This window comes from Lygodium microphyllum, chromosome 16 (genome assembly GCF_053477565.2).
Source record: "Lygodium microphyllum isolate KBCC chromosome 16, Lygodium_microphyllum_v1.1.10, whole genome shotgun sequence".
Taxonomy (NCBI): domain Eukaryota; kingdom Viridiplantae; phylum Streptophyta; class Polypodiopsida; order Schizaeales; family Lygodiaceae; genus Lygodium; species Lygodium microphyllum.
The window spans coordinates 70427270-70445100 of record NC_141150.1 but is presented as its reverse complement, the minus strand read 5'-3'; the positions used below and the strand labels follow the sequence as shown (position 1 = coordinate 70445100).

The 17831-nt window shown below is 45.4% G+C and overlaps 1 protein-coding gene across 8 annotated transcripts in view; it reads left to right on the top strand.

Annotated features, from left to right (window-relative positions):
• Window positions 1-388: 388 nt before the first annotated feature.
• LOC148022963 (zinc finger C3H1 domain protein) overlaps window positions 389-17831 on the top strand; it is a 70346-nt gene continuing 52903 nt past the window's right edge. For 2 of the 8 annotated variants that reach the window (XM_087695906.1, XM_087695905.1), the window contains exon 1: window positions 389-1007. In XM_087695906.1, coding sequence (XP_087552032.1) covers window positions 822-1007 — 186 coding nt within the window. In that variant the 5' untranslated portion in view covers window positions 389-821. Of the gene's footprint in view, window positions 1008-1062; window positions 1377-17831 lie in introns of those variants that run through there. The other 6 variants (XM_087695903.1, XM_087695898.1, XM_087695901.1 and 3 more) reach the window with 5 other exon arrangements.

Here is a 17831-nt window from a genome sequence, read left to right as displayed (position 1 = left end):
GACCATGCTCCCAAAAAGAGTAATCAAGTGAGTACTTTAATGACGTGGCTGCTAAATCTTGGTTTAACCAAGGTCTCCTGAGGAGATATTGTGTTGAATTCTTGATTGGTTCAAGTGACTGATATCTAGTCCACACGGTTTTCGTTCAAGTGATTTTGGGGGTGAATTAGAACATGTGCACCCCCATGTGGGTTTGTCAGTGTCTTTTTTCCTCTCCAGGACCTACTTGATGAGCCTTTGCACTTACCTCACCTATGAAGGCTTTGATAGTTGGAAGTGCATCACGAAATGGTTGATAGAATTAACAAGGGGGCTGTTATTAGTTGAGGTGTATTCCTCATTTCCATGGCTTAGACCGTAGGATGTGGATAGTTCTTTGGGGTTATTGGTATCCACAGGTATCATGTAAAGGCGCTTGTCGTTAGCCTTGCATGACTGCAGATTTGTGTGTGTGAGAGAGAGAGAGAGAGAGAGAGAGAGAGGGACGGCCCCCGTTGCCCCTTGACATGTGCTGCCTTCCCATTCCTGCGTACGCACTTGCGGATCGCCCCCCCAGGGTTCTAGGGTTTCTCGCCTGTATCTATCTTGACGCCACCGCCGCCCCCCCTCTCCAAGCCCTCGGCGAGAGACGAATAGACACAGACAGGCTTCCGCAAGTTTCTTCGCCTGTGAAAGCTGACGCAGGCTTTCAGGCTGGATGGGTTAGGGTTTCCTGTCCACAGTCTATCCATTCGCAGTTCCTGTCAAAGGGCCTTGCAGCTTGGTGATTTTCAAAGGAGTGCAGCTGTGGCAGTTACGGCAAACGAGGGGGTTTCCGCGAAATGGTCAACAGCCGGGAAATCGAAGAGCTTCGAGCCCTTGCATTCGCGTCCATTCCTTCTAGGAAAGCTCAGCAACATCAGGGGGTTATAGTTCCAACGGTAGCATCTGCTGGGAAGCGGAAACGGACATCTGATGACCAAGAAGAAGGGGAGATCCTTTCTGACGAAGATGCAGCAGCGGTCATGGTTTGTTGTCTTTCTTAAGAGAAGCTTTAAATTGTTGATACCGTCACTTCTTTAGCATATACAGTGACGACTGTTCAATTTGATTCGAAGGATTTTTGATTGACGTTTTTGGCAAGATTGTCGAGTCTCGAAGGGTTCAATTCTTTCCTAGCGCACCAGTGTTACCAAAGCAGGATTTGGTTTGAAGAGTTAATTCAAAACCCATTGTTATTTATGTTACTGGGATGAGAGGTACTAGTTCTTGTGGATCTTAGAGAAGGGAAGGAGCTTTCAGTAGGCATAATCTCAAGCAAGAGTTAAAGTGAGAATGCTGTACCATCCTTCCTCTAGGTGCTTCTCCAATTTCGACAAGCACCTGATTGAGTTAAAGTGAGACTACTGTATTGCCCTTCCTGTAGTTGGTTCTTGTTTTCGAGAAGTGCTGGTTCTGTTAATGAAGTCATTGTGTTGATATGGTAAGAAAATTTACTGCCTCATGCCCTTACCACTTGCTGGGCTGGTAAGCATGGTGTTGATAGAGAGCAAGAAAGCCTGCTGCATCGCATGCCTCATTTTACTTAGCTGGCAAGGATGGTCTACATAGCTTTTATATGATAAACTGGTGGACTAAAGATGTACTATTAAGAAACTTTGAATTATTCATGGAACTTATGAGAAGGCAATACACAACTATTACAATACACAACCATGAATGTACCAAATTTGTACATGAGAGAAGCCCACACGTAAGCTTAGTTACTAAAACGGTTTCGCTGTTGCTTGCTCACTCGACAATTTTGCAATGGTAACTATTTGAATAAATTAAGGTGTGAGGCAACACTAATTTAAGTTATGTTATTTCAGTTGTAGAGTTGTTTGTTCTAATTGATGTCCTTGTGTTAGGATAGAGGTGCACAAAAACTTTTCTATTAGTTGAATGGATACTAGAAGGTGGCTGTGCTTTGTTTGCTGATTTTTTGATTTGGGGGAACATCTTTGGGCTTGTGAGATTACCAAATGCTAGCAAGATTTTAAGAAGTGACTAGTGCACTGTCTACATTGAGATTCTAGAAGGTTTTTGGTGCATCTTTAGGGATTCAGGATGGTAGATATTACTTTTTGTGTGTAGCTTAGCATCAACAAGTACATGTGCATGCATGTGTTGAAGATCAAGATTGTTACAGAGATGGAAAAAGCATATGGAGTGATCGAAGAAACTTTAACAACAAGGCTTCAGTGCCTTAGCTATAGATGATTTGTTACATGTCAGAGATGCCGAATAAGAAATCTTGAGTCCTAGGCACTTTCATGACTCTTGCTTGTTGTGAGTTCATCGTGATGTCAAAGGGGAAGCTCACTAAATTTCCTACATTTTCTTATAGCTCAATTGGGAGCTATAGGTAGATGTGCAAAGAACAAAAGAACCATGATACTTGGGAGTCCACAACTCCAATTGTGAGATCTTCATCATATGACATATACAAATGTGGACTTATAATGCAGGATTAACTCATGTTGATGAATTGATGAAGTGGCCTACTCATAGTTGCACATGAAGAAAAAATTGAGAGGCCTAACATAAATGTTTAATGTAATGCCATGATTCCAAATTAACTATTTCATTTGGCTTTATCAAAGGCTATGACCCAACCTTTCTAGTTGTCATCCTTCATCTATTGGTGCTTATTGCCTATACATAAAATGTGTTGCCACTTGTTGCCAGCTTTTAGCAATTGTAGCTTGTCTCCATACAATATCCTCCAACCATTGCAACGACCCTTGACCATCTTGAAGTTCTAGCTTTGTTGTCACCTTTAGTGGCTTGTGGGTGATTTGTTGTAGATTGGCATGTAGTATCATACTATTGCTTTTTTAATCATCGTGGCTTTTGACTATTGGATTCTTCATCATAGACTTGTGTTTTAAGCTCTTGCCATAGGCTTTTACTTAGTTGTGCTTTTGCTTTTCCATTAGCTACCTCATCTGGCTTTGTCAGAGATTGTCGCCTAGTCTTCATAGTTGTTGCATTGCCTTCTAGTGTTGTTTGCTGTTGATACATTAAAGGTGTTGCCACTTGCTACAAGCTTGTTGTTATCTTTAGCAATTGCGGCCAGCCTAGATAGAGTATTTCTCCCAAAAACCTTTATCAGAGACATACGCATTACATAACACAGTAGTAGCAGTGGCAGCCCCAATCCAATTTTCATACTCATCACTAGCAAATGGCTCCCTAATTGCACCTTTGCAATAGTGCAACCGACCAAGCATAAGAAAGTTATATGCAAATCGTGTATCCGAGTATTTGAGAAGTTCTTTGTCATTTCTCTTGCGAGACTCAGCATGCAAGTACTGATGATTACATATAAATGTGATAATCTAGAGATGCAATCCATGGCAAGTCCCCAATATCCTTCAACAAGGTATTCAAGCAATGCGCCATGCATGGACTAAAGGCGATATGTGGATACATTGCCATTAAAATGTTTCCTGCTGCCCTGTTTGTAGGTTCACCATTTGCCGCAAATTACACTACATTTTCTGCCCCAACAGCCTACACTGCCTCGAACCACTCGGATGCCAATACATCTTCACTCTTTCCAGTCTCTGAAGCATCATGACTACCAATGAAGTATACATCCCCACGATAATATGTGACAACACCATGTATGGACCTATGGCATGTGTCACTCCATCCATCTGCTATTAATGTCACTCCATTTCTTGCCCATTGATTGCGAATATTTGCTGTTGCAATCTCTATGGCTGCTTTCTCCTTCTGAAGCAATGTAGTCTTGATAGTTTCTGATGAAGGGAGCTTATATGTGGGTCCATACTCTGCAATCTTTGTCACCATATTTAAAAAATAAGGTGACCTGGCTGATTTGAATGCAATGTGGTCATGGTAAAAAAACCGTGTCACTGTTGCATCTGTTTCCTCTTTTTTCTTTGGTTCCCATGAAGTGTGCAATGAACTTTGTCTAATACCACGACCTATTGCCACTGATGGCCCACGAGAAGGCTGCGTAGCCACTAATCCTTATGGTTTTGGGCATGAAGCACCATGCCCTGCTGGCCTTGGAGTCCATGTTGTTGGATCCACTTCTATATTTGGCATCCTCCTGGCATGTGAATTCCCCATAGAAGTGGCTATGTGATCAAGTAACTCCTGCCTTTTGTCAATTGATACATTAGTGCAAAAACGCACCTCTTTCCCCTCCTCATGTAGAAGATGGGCTCTCACTTTATCAGCCCCACTAGTGTGAGCATAAGAGCAAAGTTTACATTTCCAAGGGCGAGCCCCTCCACCTCTCAATGGCACCCTTGCATCTACCTCATCCCACTATGACCAAGTGACCAAGTAGTGCTTTGACTTCGTCTAGTTGTTGACGAAGTACCTGAAGAGGATGATGAAGATCCCACAGATGTCAATGCTGCCATCTATATAAAAGTGACGAATAATCAATAAAGTTCAATGAAATTGCAGAAATTTGCACCAAAATTTCAACATGCAAGTGTTAAATGTTTGCTAAAAATGCCCGAACTTTGGCGCTACTTCAGCTTGCATTTCTTTTACTGAAAATGCCACAAATTTGGGGCATTTCAGCCTACATTCCCTTGCTGAAAATGCCCCAAAATTTGGTGTATTTTCAGCTTCCAAATTTGGGGCAATGATTGATTCAAAATGCCACAAATTCGGGGCATTCCAGCTTGCATTCCCTCGCTGAAAATGCCCTAAATTTGGGGGTTTTTTTAGATCTTGGGATGATGGATCCCAATGCCCCAAATTTGGGGACATTGCAGCCAAATTTTGGCCCCAAACCTTGAGAAATCCCCTAATTTTGGGGCAATTGCCAACAACTGATCCAAAATGTCCCAAATTTGGGATAGATAATGGTCCTACTAAACAAAAATCAGTACCGAGTAGAGAAACACTTTGGTCGATGCTTGATACAAGATTCCTCACTTGATCGCATGTATGAGAATACGATTCTTGTCAATCAAGTCCATCTCATGTGAAAGTTGTTCAACTTGAAGCTTGATGAGTCTAAGCTCGGCCTCAAAACACTCAAATGCATTCAATGGTATTTTGAGTCAGTTACAAGTTACAAGATGCAGACTCATTGACTTTTGATCATAAGTGGAAGGCTATCTTCTTGCTAATGACTTTACTTGATTCATGGGAAGGATTGTTTGTCATTGAGCAAGGACCCCAACTTGACATTCGATGGTGTGTACGGTTTTATTCTCAATAAGTAGGGAAAACAATGGATCAGCCTACAATGTAAGAGGATGAATTGAAAAGAGGTCAAATGTTGCAAATAAGAACAAAAATCACAGCAAAAGCAAGGAAAAATAGCAAGATATCACTTGCTATCAGTGTGGACGCAAAGGGCATAAAAAGCCCAATTGTAGGTACCATGAAAAGGAGCAAGAACACAAGAAGCAGACTAATGTAAAATGCGAAAAGAATGAGGAGGATGGAAGCTCTACCTCTTAAGAAACAGAGAAGGCAAATGTGGTATCTAATGTTGTTATTGAGGAGATAGAAGAAAATAAAGATGCTGATTTGTTGGTTGCATCTTCAGAACTACATGCTGTGACAATGGAAGATATGTATATCCCTAAAAGGGATGCAATAGATGCCTTGTTGTTTGCTCATGATGGTTTGTCACAATCGCGGATTGTTGACAGTGGTGCTTCATTTCATGTAACTCCATCTTTGGAGCGTTTCTCTTCTTATGCAATAGGTAACCTTGGGAAAGTTTTACCTAGGGAGTAACTATGCATGTGATATTAAAGGAGTAGGCACTACCAAAAGATGACGTACCAGCTAGACGGTAGGGTTTGCGGAGAGGAACACGGAGTGAACTCGACAAACATGGAGAACAAAAGAGAAGAGAGAAGAAACTCTAATGAATGGAATGATGAAGATCTGAATCATGGAGTGAATGTGATACAAGGGAACAAGGGTGCTGTAGCAGAAGGAAGATGATGAAGACAACCACGAACCACGAATTGCAATGTCCTCCTGAAGGGGTGTTAGGGTAGTGGAGAGACTGGAGAGAAGAGGTGACGGACTGAATGAATGAGCCGTAAGGAATGAATGAGAGAGTGGCCTATAAATAGGTACAATCAGTCCAGGATGGCACCCCTTTTTGGGGTTGCAAACCCTAAACGCAAACGCAAAACGCAAAAACACAAAGTATGGGTGAAGGGTTTCTCAACACCCCCTCTTAGACCCAAAAAGGGAAACGAGAAGAGTGAGGTGGAGATGCAATGCTACATGTTGAAGAATGCTCATGCAATAGGTGCCACTTGGATAGTGTCCCTCGTGGGGAAATTGTTCACTTGCCCAAGGGCCCTAGTACAAAGATAAAGAAAACATGGAATGCATAGGAGGAATGTCGGATTTTGTGTGGTGTTGAGAACCATAAGGATATGCCCGTACTGAATCTCGAGAGGTGGCTCCATGCTGACCAAGTGACCAAGGTAAGAAGATGTAGAGGACCCCTAAGATCCAAGATTTCCACCAGAAAGGGAACCTACAATAAAGAAAAGTAGACAGAGTGAATTGGAGAACCCGAAACCAAACCTCAGGAGAGAAGCCACTAGCTTCATGCATCCATGCTGAAAGGAATATGAAGGCCTCGTCACCAAGTCACAGCTGAACCTCTGAGGTCCTGATCTAGGTGGTATCGGAAGATCTTTGGTATCAGTAGAAGAGATGACTGGTCGAAGATAGCCACCCCAAGAAAGTAGAGGATGGGTGAAGAACTTCATGTGGAGTAGGTTTCCCCTCTGAGGTGGGAGGTGGAGGGGCTCTCGCTGAAGTCGAAGAAGAAGTAGATGCCCTTGTTGAGGGCAAAGAAATAACATCCCCTTTGAATCCCCCTCTGAAGTAGATAGGGAATCCAAAAGCTCATGGATCACAGACTCCGAAATGTCTGATGACGAAGGAAGTACCGCGGGTGGTGCTCAAGAAGGTATCTGGGTGCCGAAGACCTCCCAGAGGTAGTTTCTTGAACCTGAGTAGTTGAGGGTGGGGAAGGGTTGGCTCAGAATGGCGAGCAAGAGGTGGGCAAGAGTCGTTGTCTCTCAGTGGAGCAAATTGGGTAGCCGAAGAAGAGGAAGGAGTTGAGCAGCCACTCTCTCTCAAAGGAGTGGACTGACGAGAAGACGGTATCAAACGATCACTGTCTCCCGATGGAGCGGACTGCAGATCCATAGGTCGTAGAAGCCACTGTACCTGAAAATAAGTGGGAGAATATTACCGCTGGCATTGCGACGATCTCTAGGAGATCGTAGAGCCAATCAATCCTCCATGTGCTCGAAAGGACTTAGTGCGCATTGGATGCGTCTTATTGCCTTGAGCATAGTACTCTGATAGCGTATGTAGAACGATCTTTGTGGCCCAGAAAGTAGAGGTGGCACAAGGAGTGCTTGGTGGAAGATGCATGTACTCCGGTGGGGTGGGGAGCAAAGGTTGAAGTCGGTAAGCATTGGTGGTGTGTCCGGTGATGCCACAGTAGGAGCACCTAGTAGTTTGGTCATTTGCTGGTAAAGAAGCCATGGATACCAATTTGCCTTGCTAAAGAAGGAAGAGGTCAGCCACCATGAACCACGAACCGCAATGTCCGCCTCAAGGGGTGTGAGAGCAGTGTGAAGCATGAACCGCAATGTCCATCTCAAGGGGTGGAAGGGCAGTGGAAGTGAGTTGCCAGTGGGAGGAGGATGTGACCAGCAGTAAGGTTGCAGCCAGTAGAAAAACTCAGGTGAGGAGAGATAGAGACTAAAAACGCAGGTGGGACAGCCTGCAGGAGAGAGAAAGACTAAAAGCGTAGGCAGCAGGTGAGAGAGAGACTAAAAACGCAGGAAAAACAGCCTGCAGGAGAGAGAGACTAAAAACGCAAGGACAGCCTGCAAGAGAGAGAAAGATTAAAAACGCAGGAAAAAAACAGCAGCAGCAGTCAATATGCTGAAATCAGCTCCGAACAGTGTGTGATAGGCTGGAAACAGGCGCCAGACTGTTCTAGACAGCATTGGCAAGCTTGAACCGCGATGTCCTCCACTTCCGGGATGTGGGCAGCAAGCTGAAATACCTGAAATCTGCAAAAACGAGATTTTTTTTTTGAATGGAGAGTGATCAGTAATAGTCGCTCTGCTGTAAACAGCTGCAAACTGCAGGTGGAAGGCTGGAAATAGGTGCAAGACTGTAGCTGCCCAGCTAGGGACAGTTGAGATTGCGATGTCCTCCACGAAAGGGGTGTGGGCGGCAAGTTGAAAACACCTGAAACCTGCAAAAACGAGATGTTGATGTAGCAGAAGAAGAAGAGAAGTGGATGTTGAACCCGCCACCGGTCTTTGCCTTCACTGGAGTGGAGGATCTGTGCCATTGTTTGAGCAGATCCAGCTCTGATATCATGTCAAAAGATGACGTATCGGCGAGACAGTAGGGTTTGCAGGGAGGAACACAGAGTGAACTTGGCAAACATGGGGAAGAGAAGAGAAGAGAGAAGAAACTCTAATGAATGGAATGATGAAGACCTGAATCATGGAGTGAATGTGATACAAGGGAACAAGCGTGCCGTAGCATAAGGAAGATGATGAAGACAGCCACGAACCACGAACCGCAATGTCCTCCTGAAGAGGTGTGAGGGTAGTGGGGAGGCTGGAGAGAAGAGGCGACGGACTGAATAAATCAGCCGTAAGGAATGAATGAGAGAGTGGCCTATAAATAGGCACAGTTAGTCTTGGATGGTGCCTCTTTTTGGGGCTGCAAACCCTAAACGCAAAACGCAAAAACGCAAAAACACAAACTGCGGGTGAAGGGTTTCTCAACAGACACCATACACTTGGCTCTTGAAAATGGCCAGGAATTGATTCTTCATGATGTTAGGTATGTACCTGGCATTAAGAAGAGCTTGCTTTTTGTTGGGTAGTTAGACAACAGGGATTACTTCACTACCTTTGGTGGTGGAATGTGGAAGATACAGAAAGGATCCATGCTAGTCACTAGAGGCGGTAAAAAGGAAACTCTATATTATCTTCATTGCAAGGCACTTTCTCGAAAGTTTGTTGCAGTTAGAGAAGTGCAGTCACATATCGAGGTATGGTATGACACAAGCGTCTTGGACACATAAGCCAAATGGGTTTCCAAGCACTTTCCTCCCTTGGAAGAGTTGATGTGAAAAACTCAAAGATTGACTTTGTGACGACTGTGTTTTGGGAAAACATGTGAAGAGTTGATACTCTCATGGAGCCTCTAAGAAGGTATGTATTTTGGATTTAGTCCACTTTGATGTATGTACCATGCCAATAAAAACTCATCGTGGTTTTCGTTATTTTGTGTCTTTTATTGATGACCATTCTAGAAAGCTATGGGCTTACTTGCTTAAGCAAAAAAGCGAGGCATTGGACGCCTTTGAGAGGTTTTATGCATTCGTGTTGCACTCAAAAGAATTTAAAACTAAAATGTATAAGAATAGACAATGGGGGAGAGTATCTCTACATCGTGCACTTGAAAGTGGCATCCCTGAAGAGGTTTGGTTTGGCAAACTTGCTTTATATGACCACTTGAGGGTCTTTGGCTGCGAATGCTATGTACATGTACCTCTTGATAACAGAACCAAACTTGACATGAAATACCTCAAAGGCATCTTTATGGTTTATGGAGACGAACGTGAAATGGGTTATAGAGTTTGGGTTTCAAGCATTAAAAAGGTAATAAGTTGTAATAAATTGTTGAAGCACAAGACAAAAGAGAAAGGGAATGAAAGAACACAATATAGATGAGAACTCAGATGTATGCTCAGGAAATGGAATCCACATATTAAACACAAGACTGTCGCATACAACAGTGAGTCATTGGCTACGTGGACACCGGCACTGACTCCTCTCTCCACGGGAACTCCAGATGGTGAATTGACCAATTGAGGAGGAAGAGCCCAGAATAAATAGGCAAAAATAATGCCATAAAGTATGTCAAGTCGGCCAGCAATAAATGCCAAATATGACCATAAAATGACACAATAAAAAATGCTTGAATAACCTAAATAATGTGCCCAAGCCTTTGCAGCTCAGACTCACACATGAGCTAACATATTTGCTAACACCCTCTCTCAGATCATGGATGATCTAATTCAATACAATGGTACAATGAGAATGAATCATAAACCGTACAACATAGAACCACCAAGTAGAACCATGGATACCCAAGAAGTGGGTGATTAAGCCACCACCAAGGTGCCTCGGAGAATACTTGATGTCGATGTTGATCGTACCAACTCCGGAAAATAGAGAAGAACATAGTAGCTCTCAAGCTTTGTCAACAATGCCGTTGATATAGTACACGTTACCAACCTGTCACCAATGCCACAACATATAAATGACCATGGATCCCCTCCTTTGGCCAAACCGTCAAAGTGTTCCCTCATGTTTGCTCCAGACGAAATCCACCCGCCCTCTGTCAAAGAACCAATCCATCGTGAACTTGGATGTCAATCCTAGCTCTAGGATTTGTACCTTCCAGACTTCAGTCGATGCATCAGGGATGTTCCTCTTTGGATCCTATACATCTATATAGAAATATAGATGAGACGTGGTTGCTCTATCTCACCACCCTCTCACACTCCCTTTGTGGCATTGGAGAGTCCTGAGGGATGACCTCATCACCACCACTAGAAAGCAGTTGAGGAAGGGGCCACCACTTCCTTCCCATGATTCGAAGAAGAGGATCCCTTCCGCGCCTTGGACTTCGCCTTGGTCAAAGGATCTGAGTCAGAATCTAAGGCAAATGATGACTCGTCGGAGGAGTCCGCATCCCGTTTCTTCTGCTCCTTTTTCTTCTTGGAAGCCACTCACTCTTTGCAGTCCTTCTGCAAGTGACTCTTCTTGCCACAGTGGTAACACTGGGCCTTCGACTTCTTCGTCTTCGAACCCCTCTCTAAAGCTGTAAAAGCCTCACCTGAACCTCCATAGTGTGATAGAAGTTGCCCTTGTAGTTGCGAAGTCGCCTCATGCTCAAGAAGCATCGTGGACATGTGAAGAAAACTGACAGGAGTCGTAGATGTCTGTGTAAAGCATTCACCACTCCATCAAACTCTTGAGGAAGCTTGTAGAGTAGTACCGTACCAATAAGATGTGCCTCTGATAGGGCAGACTGCATAGTGCAAAGTTGGTCCTGGAGTTGTGCAACCCGAAGTAGGAGTGATTGGATTGTGTTTTTGGGTTCAAACTTCAGTTGTTGGAGCTGGCCATAGAGAGTAACGGTTCTCGTGGTTGAAGGAGCCTCGTATATCAACCTGCAACTTCTACCATACTTCTAAAGCTGTCCTGCAGGAGGTGACCGCTGGTAGGAGTTCTTTGGAAATACACCGAAGTAAGGTTGAATAAACACGGGCATCATACAAATCCCATGTAAGCACTGCCTCCTCATGGTTGTCTTCATCAAAATCAAATGGAACAGGAGAAGGTGGTTGAGGACGTGCCATAGCTCTGCCAACCACGTGCCATAACCACTTTTGGATAAACCAGGCCTTGATCACCACACTCCATGTGTAATAATTAGGTCCATGGATCTTGCCATCAGTGGATGTGCCTGGACAAGCCATTTGTAGAGGATGTAGAAGAGAAGTAGAGAAAAGGTATTTGGAGAGGGAACATAGCCAAAACACGAGCACAAATTGCAAAAAACAAGAGTTCACATATAGTATAACCCAAAATTTGACCAAAAGAAGACAAAAGTGTTAGTAGATATGTCAGCTCATGTGTGAGTCAAAGTTGCAGAGGCTTGGGCACAATATTTAGGTTATTCATGCATTTTTTATTGTGTCATTTTATGGTCATATTGGGCATTTATTGCTAGCCAACCCGCATTAAATGCTGACAAACTAGACATATTTTATGGCATTATTTGTGCCTATTTATTGTGGGCTCCTCCTGAGTTGGTTAGTTCACCACTTGGAGGTCTCGTGGAGAGAGGAGCCGGTGCTGGTGTCGGTGCCCACGCAGCTAGTGACTCACTGTTGTATGCGACAATCTCTTGTTTGATATATGGATTCCATTTCCCGAGCATACATATAGGGGAGGTACCCTACTCGAGGCTTGGCTCTCCTTGGGCGCGTCGCGGGATGGGGCCGTAGTGCGTGTCGCTTGGGCATGGTTAAGTGGCTCGGGGCTTCCCCCAGGAATAGGTGAGTGGGGATGGCGAGTGCAAACAGTGAGAGTGAGGGGGAAGGGTAGTCTTTTTATGGGGCGAGAGGTGAGTGGGGTGTTGTGCTACCACAAAGGGTTTCGGAGGTGCGTCCTTGCGTAAGCACCAAGAAATATCAAGTGCCATGAGGAATTCCCTGCTCGATGGGGGGAGATAACAAGGTGGACAGTTGAGTCGCGTCGGCGCTGGGCCGTGTCGCGGTGCCGCGTCGTGTTACCTTCCGTGGCGTGTTTGGCTATGCCGTGCCGTGGTGCCATGTTGAGTGGGAAAACCGTGTTATGACGCGATATGTCATGTTATGGTGCCGTGTTGAGTCCCAAGGGACGTGATATGCCGAGTTGAGGTGTGTTTTGGAGCCAAGGCATGTTTTGGGGAGTTTTGGAGTTCTGTTACACTTGGTATCAGAGCGGGACCCCGTGACGCTTCGGAGACGTCTGGAGGCGGGGAGAGGCAAAAATAGTCAAAAATTCAAAAATTTTCAGAAAAATTCCGAAAAAATCATAAAAAATTCAAAAATTCATAAAAAATTCAAAAAATGGGAAAACACAAGAAAAGTGGAAAAAGAGTGAAAAGTGACCAAAACGAGATGGAAAAAGCACGAATCGAAGCTGAAAAGCATAGAATTGAGGGTTTGTATGATTCGAAACACAAAGTTTTGGCAAGGTGGTATGATTGTGAGGATGAACGCAGGATTTGGTGGGCAACAAAGGTGAAATGGCTGAAGAGTGGATATGGATTTTCGAAGGGGGAGGAGCAGGATTTGGAAAGGAGATTGAATGGAGTAAAGGCTAAACAAGTTGCGTTAAAAGAAGAATTACAGGTGCTAAATGACAAACTAGAAGAATGGCATGAAGAGCATAGAAAATGTTTGAACTTGGATCTGTTACATATAGAAAAACAATTGAGATTGGAAATCAGTGAAGAGTATGGAGAGGTTGTGGCACAAGGGGGTATGCCTGATGAAAAGGGAAAAAGTATGAAACCCCAGGTAAATCAAAAGAACCCAAGCACAGAAATGCAAGAAATGGAAACGGAAAGTGAGTCTGATAGTGAGAGCAGTAAAGGCAAAGTAGAGAAAGGAGAGAACATGAATGCTGTAGTGGAGGCCCAGTTAGCAGTGGGGGAGAGGTTGATATCAGAAGGGCAATTGAGTCATGCTGAACGTATAAACTTACTACAGGTAATGAACTTACTGAAAAAAGGGTTGGCGGAGCGAAAAGGAGGATATGGAGCAACAACCAAACTACCAGATGTCTTAAGTGAATCAGATGACGAATCAATAAGTGATGAATCAAAGGCATATACAGATGAGACTTATCTAGACGAGCAGATAGATTGGGAGGTCGAAAGACGAATACGGCAACAAATGATGCAGGATGCACATCGAACGGAAAGGGCTCAAATGGAAAATAGTTCTAGCCAATTTGAAGACGCTCTGGAAGAGGATGTACCGTGTGAGGCAAGGCAGTGGAGAGAAGAGGAGTGGGGGGCAAATGAGCCCTACCACGAATATTATGACCAGCCTGAAGAAGCTTACTTTGGAGATCAAGAAGAAATGTTCGAAGGGGACAGATGGGCAGAAAGGAATCTAGAATGGGACCCAGACTATTATGCGCAATCACGAAGATTCGAGCATGAAGAACAAGACAGTGAGTGGTGGCAAGGGGAAAGAGAGGAGGCCTACGGGCCACATTCTGTTGATAATGATCACGAAGTACTCCAAGCAGAACAATGGTGGGCTGATAGGCCATGTGATGAGGAGCAACCTGAAGAGCTCGTGACGGATTCGAAGAGTGCAAATAAAGTTGTTACCAGAGAGTATCCACGGGAACAAACAGAGGCCTGCGGGCCAGGTATCATGGTTGATGGAGTTCTCATTGAAGAATGCGCAGAAGAGCAGATGGTTGATGAATCAAATCTTCTACCAGATGGAGTGATCCTAGAGGAGTGCAAAATGGAGTATGGGGGCAAGAAAGACAGTGATCAACTTGAAGTTCTCAATGAGTGTGCAAGGTACGAGTATGACGATGGTAAGATTGAGGACATGGGTGTTTGTAGCGCTGAAGACTCCTGCACCTGGAGGGAGTATAAAGAAATCGGGACAGACGATTCAGAGACTCCTGAACCTAGGGGGAGTATAAACAATCCAGGACAGGATGGGCTGGGAGCCTGGGAATTAGAAGAAGTGGAGGCAGGGGAAGATTTCGTGAGCCGCGAGTCTAAACAAACGGCCGTATGCGAAATAGAGACTAAAGAAGAACTCGTGAGCCGCGAGGATAAAGAAACGGCCGGATGTGGAGAGGAGAAGGGAGAAGGCATAGTACTCGTGAGCCGCGAGGATAAAGAAACGGCTGTGCGTGGAGAAGGAAATGGAGAAGGCATGGTACTCGTGAGCCGCGAGGATAAACTAATGGCCGGCACAATACTCGTGAGCCGCGAGGATAAAGAAACGGCCGTGTGCGGAGAGGAGAGCGAAGAAGAAGGCAGAATACTCGTGAGCCGCGAGGATAAACAAACGGCCGTGTACAGGGAAGAGGATGAGGGGGAAGGCATAATACTCGTGAGCCGCGAGGATAAAGAAACGGCCGTGTGTGAAATGGAGGTGAAGGGAGAACTCGTGAGCCGCGAGTCTAAACGAACGGCCGTGTATGGAGAAACAGAGTTGAGGGAAGAACTCGTGAGCCGCGAGTCTAAAGAAACGGCCGAAGGCAGAGTGGAAGAGGTAGATCAAACTCGTGGAGCCGCGAGTCTAAACGAACGTGCCGGATGGGTTGAGGAACAGGTGGAGGCTAGGGAGACGGGAGATGCTGAAGAACTCGTGAGCCGCGAGTATAAACAAATGGCCGTGTATTGTGACAAGTGGGTGGATGAGATGGACAGTGAAACCAGAGGAGCAGGTGACGATGGGAAGGGCTGTGAGGGAAAAAGGGAAAAGACAGAGACGTGTGCGGAAGAGCAAGATGAATACGATGTGGTGAAAAGGCCCAGGGCGAAGGGGGTGGCGATGACAGAGGAAACCGAAAGACCACAAAAGATTGAGGCAGCGGGAGAGGGGAATCATATACATGCTAATCAAGAACTGCAAACACTTTCACACAAAACTTTGGAGCAAGAAGACGGGACTACATCGGCTGAATCAGAGGGAGACAAGCCCTCATACAGCAAGGAAGATAGGGGTGCTGGGGCGCCCCTCGCAGGGACAGATAGTGACGAATGGTCGCTCTTGAGGGGGACTCAAGTCGCTGAGGTGCATGAGGCTGGGGACCCTGCGCTTCGGATGAGAGTGTCTTTCAGGAAACCCACTCTGATCTTGAAGTCCACAAACACATTCAAGCCCATTCCGGTCTCGGGACCAAGGGGGTGCAACCTGTTGGGTAACATCGTGGTGGTTGGATGGCTTCACGATCAAGCCGAGCAGGTTGCGCAGAGGCTTCACCCTCCAGGTTTGCAAGGACAGATCCGGCTCAGTGAGGAGCCCAACACAAGTGCAGAAATCAGGTGTGAAGGCTTGGTTTCAACCTGGGTCACTAAGGTTAGTCCCGGCATCAGGAGGCCATTACTCACAGCCAAAGAAATGGATTTGGCTATCAGGGCAAGGCGACATGCGAAAATATCGCATATCAACTTGTACAAGCTTTTCTGGTCCCACTTGCAAAATCAGGCCGTACAGGGCCATGTCGAGGTGGACACAGCGAGGGAGCTGGCATGTAGGGGGGGTGTGTATAGGGGAGGTACCCTACTCGAGGCTTGGCTCTCCTTGGGCGCGTCGCGGCATGGGGCCGTAGTGCGTGTCGCTTGGGCATGGTTAAGTGGCTCGGGGCTTCCCCCAGGAATAGGTGAGTGGGGATGGCGAGTGCAAACAGTGAGAGTGAGGGGGAAGGGTAGTCTTTTTATGGGGCGAGAGGTGAGTGGGGTGTTGTGCTACCACAAAGGGTTTCGGAGGTGCGTCCTTGCGTAAGCACCAAGAAATATCAAGTGCCATGAGGAATTCCCTGCCCGATGGGGGGAGATAACAAGGTGGACAGTTGAGTCGCGTCGGCGCTGGGCCGTGTCGCGGTGCCGCGTCGTGTTACCTTCCGTGGCGTGTTTGGCTATGCCGTGCCGTGGTGCCATGTTGAGTGGGAAAACCGTGTTATGACGCGATATGTCATGTTATGGTGCCGTGTTGAGTCCCAAGGGACGTGATATGCCGAGTTGAGGTGTGTTTTGGAGCCAAGGCATGTTTTGGGGAGTTTTGGAGTTCTGTTACAATACATCTGAGTTCTCATTTGGATTGTGTTCTTTCTTTCCCTTTCTCTTTTGTCTTGTGTTTCAGCAGTTTATTACAGCTTATGTTTATGCTTCCATTGCTGCACCACTTCTGACATGGTATCAGATTTTAGGATTTGTGTTCCTGCTGTGTTTTCTTACTGATTTCAGGACTGTTTTCACCCTTGCTGATTCGGTGACTGCTGCTTCATACAGGCAACCTGTTTTACCTGCGTTTTCTGCAGATTTGCCATCGCCTGCTGTCTACAGCCTCTTTGTTACTTGTGTTTTCAGTTTTCAGGCTGCTGCGACAGTCTTCCAGCTTGTTTGTGGCAGCATTCAGCCTGCCTTTTGTTGTTCTTGACTCTTGGCTGGGCGACTGTACCTTTAGGCCGTTTGGCTGTTTTTAGCAGTTTTTGACTGATTTTTTGATTTTTTGCAGCAGTTTTTGTCTTCTTTTGGTCAGATTTTGGGTTATACTGTATGTGAACTCTTGTTTTTTGTAGTTTGTGCTCGAGTTTTGGTGGTGTTCCCTTTTCAAATACCTTTTTTCCTTTTTTTCTCTTCTACATTCTCTACACATGGCTCCTTTGTGCACATCCATTGATAACAAGCTCCATGGACTTGATTATTACACGTGGAGTACGATGCTGAAGGCCTGGTTTATCCAGAAGCGGTTATGGTACGTGGTTGGTGAAGCTATGGCACTTCCTCAACCACCTTCTCTTGTTCCATTTGATTTTGATGAAGACAACCATACGGAGGAAGTGCTTACATGGGATTCGAATGATGCCCGTGCTTATTCGGCCTTATTTCGGTGTATTTCCAAAGAAGTTCTATCGATGGTCACCTCCTGCAGGACAGCTTCAGACATATGGTCGAAGTTGTAGTTGATGTAGGAGGCTCCTCTAACCATGAGGGCCGTTGCCCTCTATGACCAGCTTCAGCAACTGAAGTTTGAACCCAAAGATACGATCCAATCATTTCTACTTCGCGTTATCCAACTCTAGGACCAGCTTCGTACTATGCAATCTGCCCTATTAGAGGTACATCTTGTTGATACGGTACTCTACAAGATTCCTTGGGAGTTTGATGGAGTGGTGAATGCTTTACAGACACAGACATCTATGACTCTTGTTAGTTTTTTTCAAATGTCCTTGATGCTCCTTGAGCATGAGGCGACTTTGCGACTACAAGGGCGGCTTTTGTCACATTATGGAGATTCAGGTGAGGCTTTTACAGCTTTAGAGAGGAATTCGAAGATGAAGAAGTCGAAGGCCTAGTGTTACCACTGTGGCAAGAAGGGTCACTTGCGGAAGGACTGCAAAGAGTTAAGCGGCTTCTAAGAAGAAAAAGGAGCAGAAGACGAAGCGGGATGTGGGCTC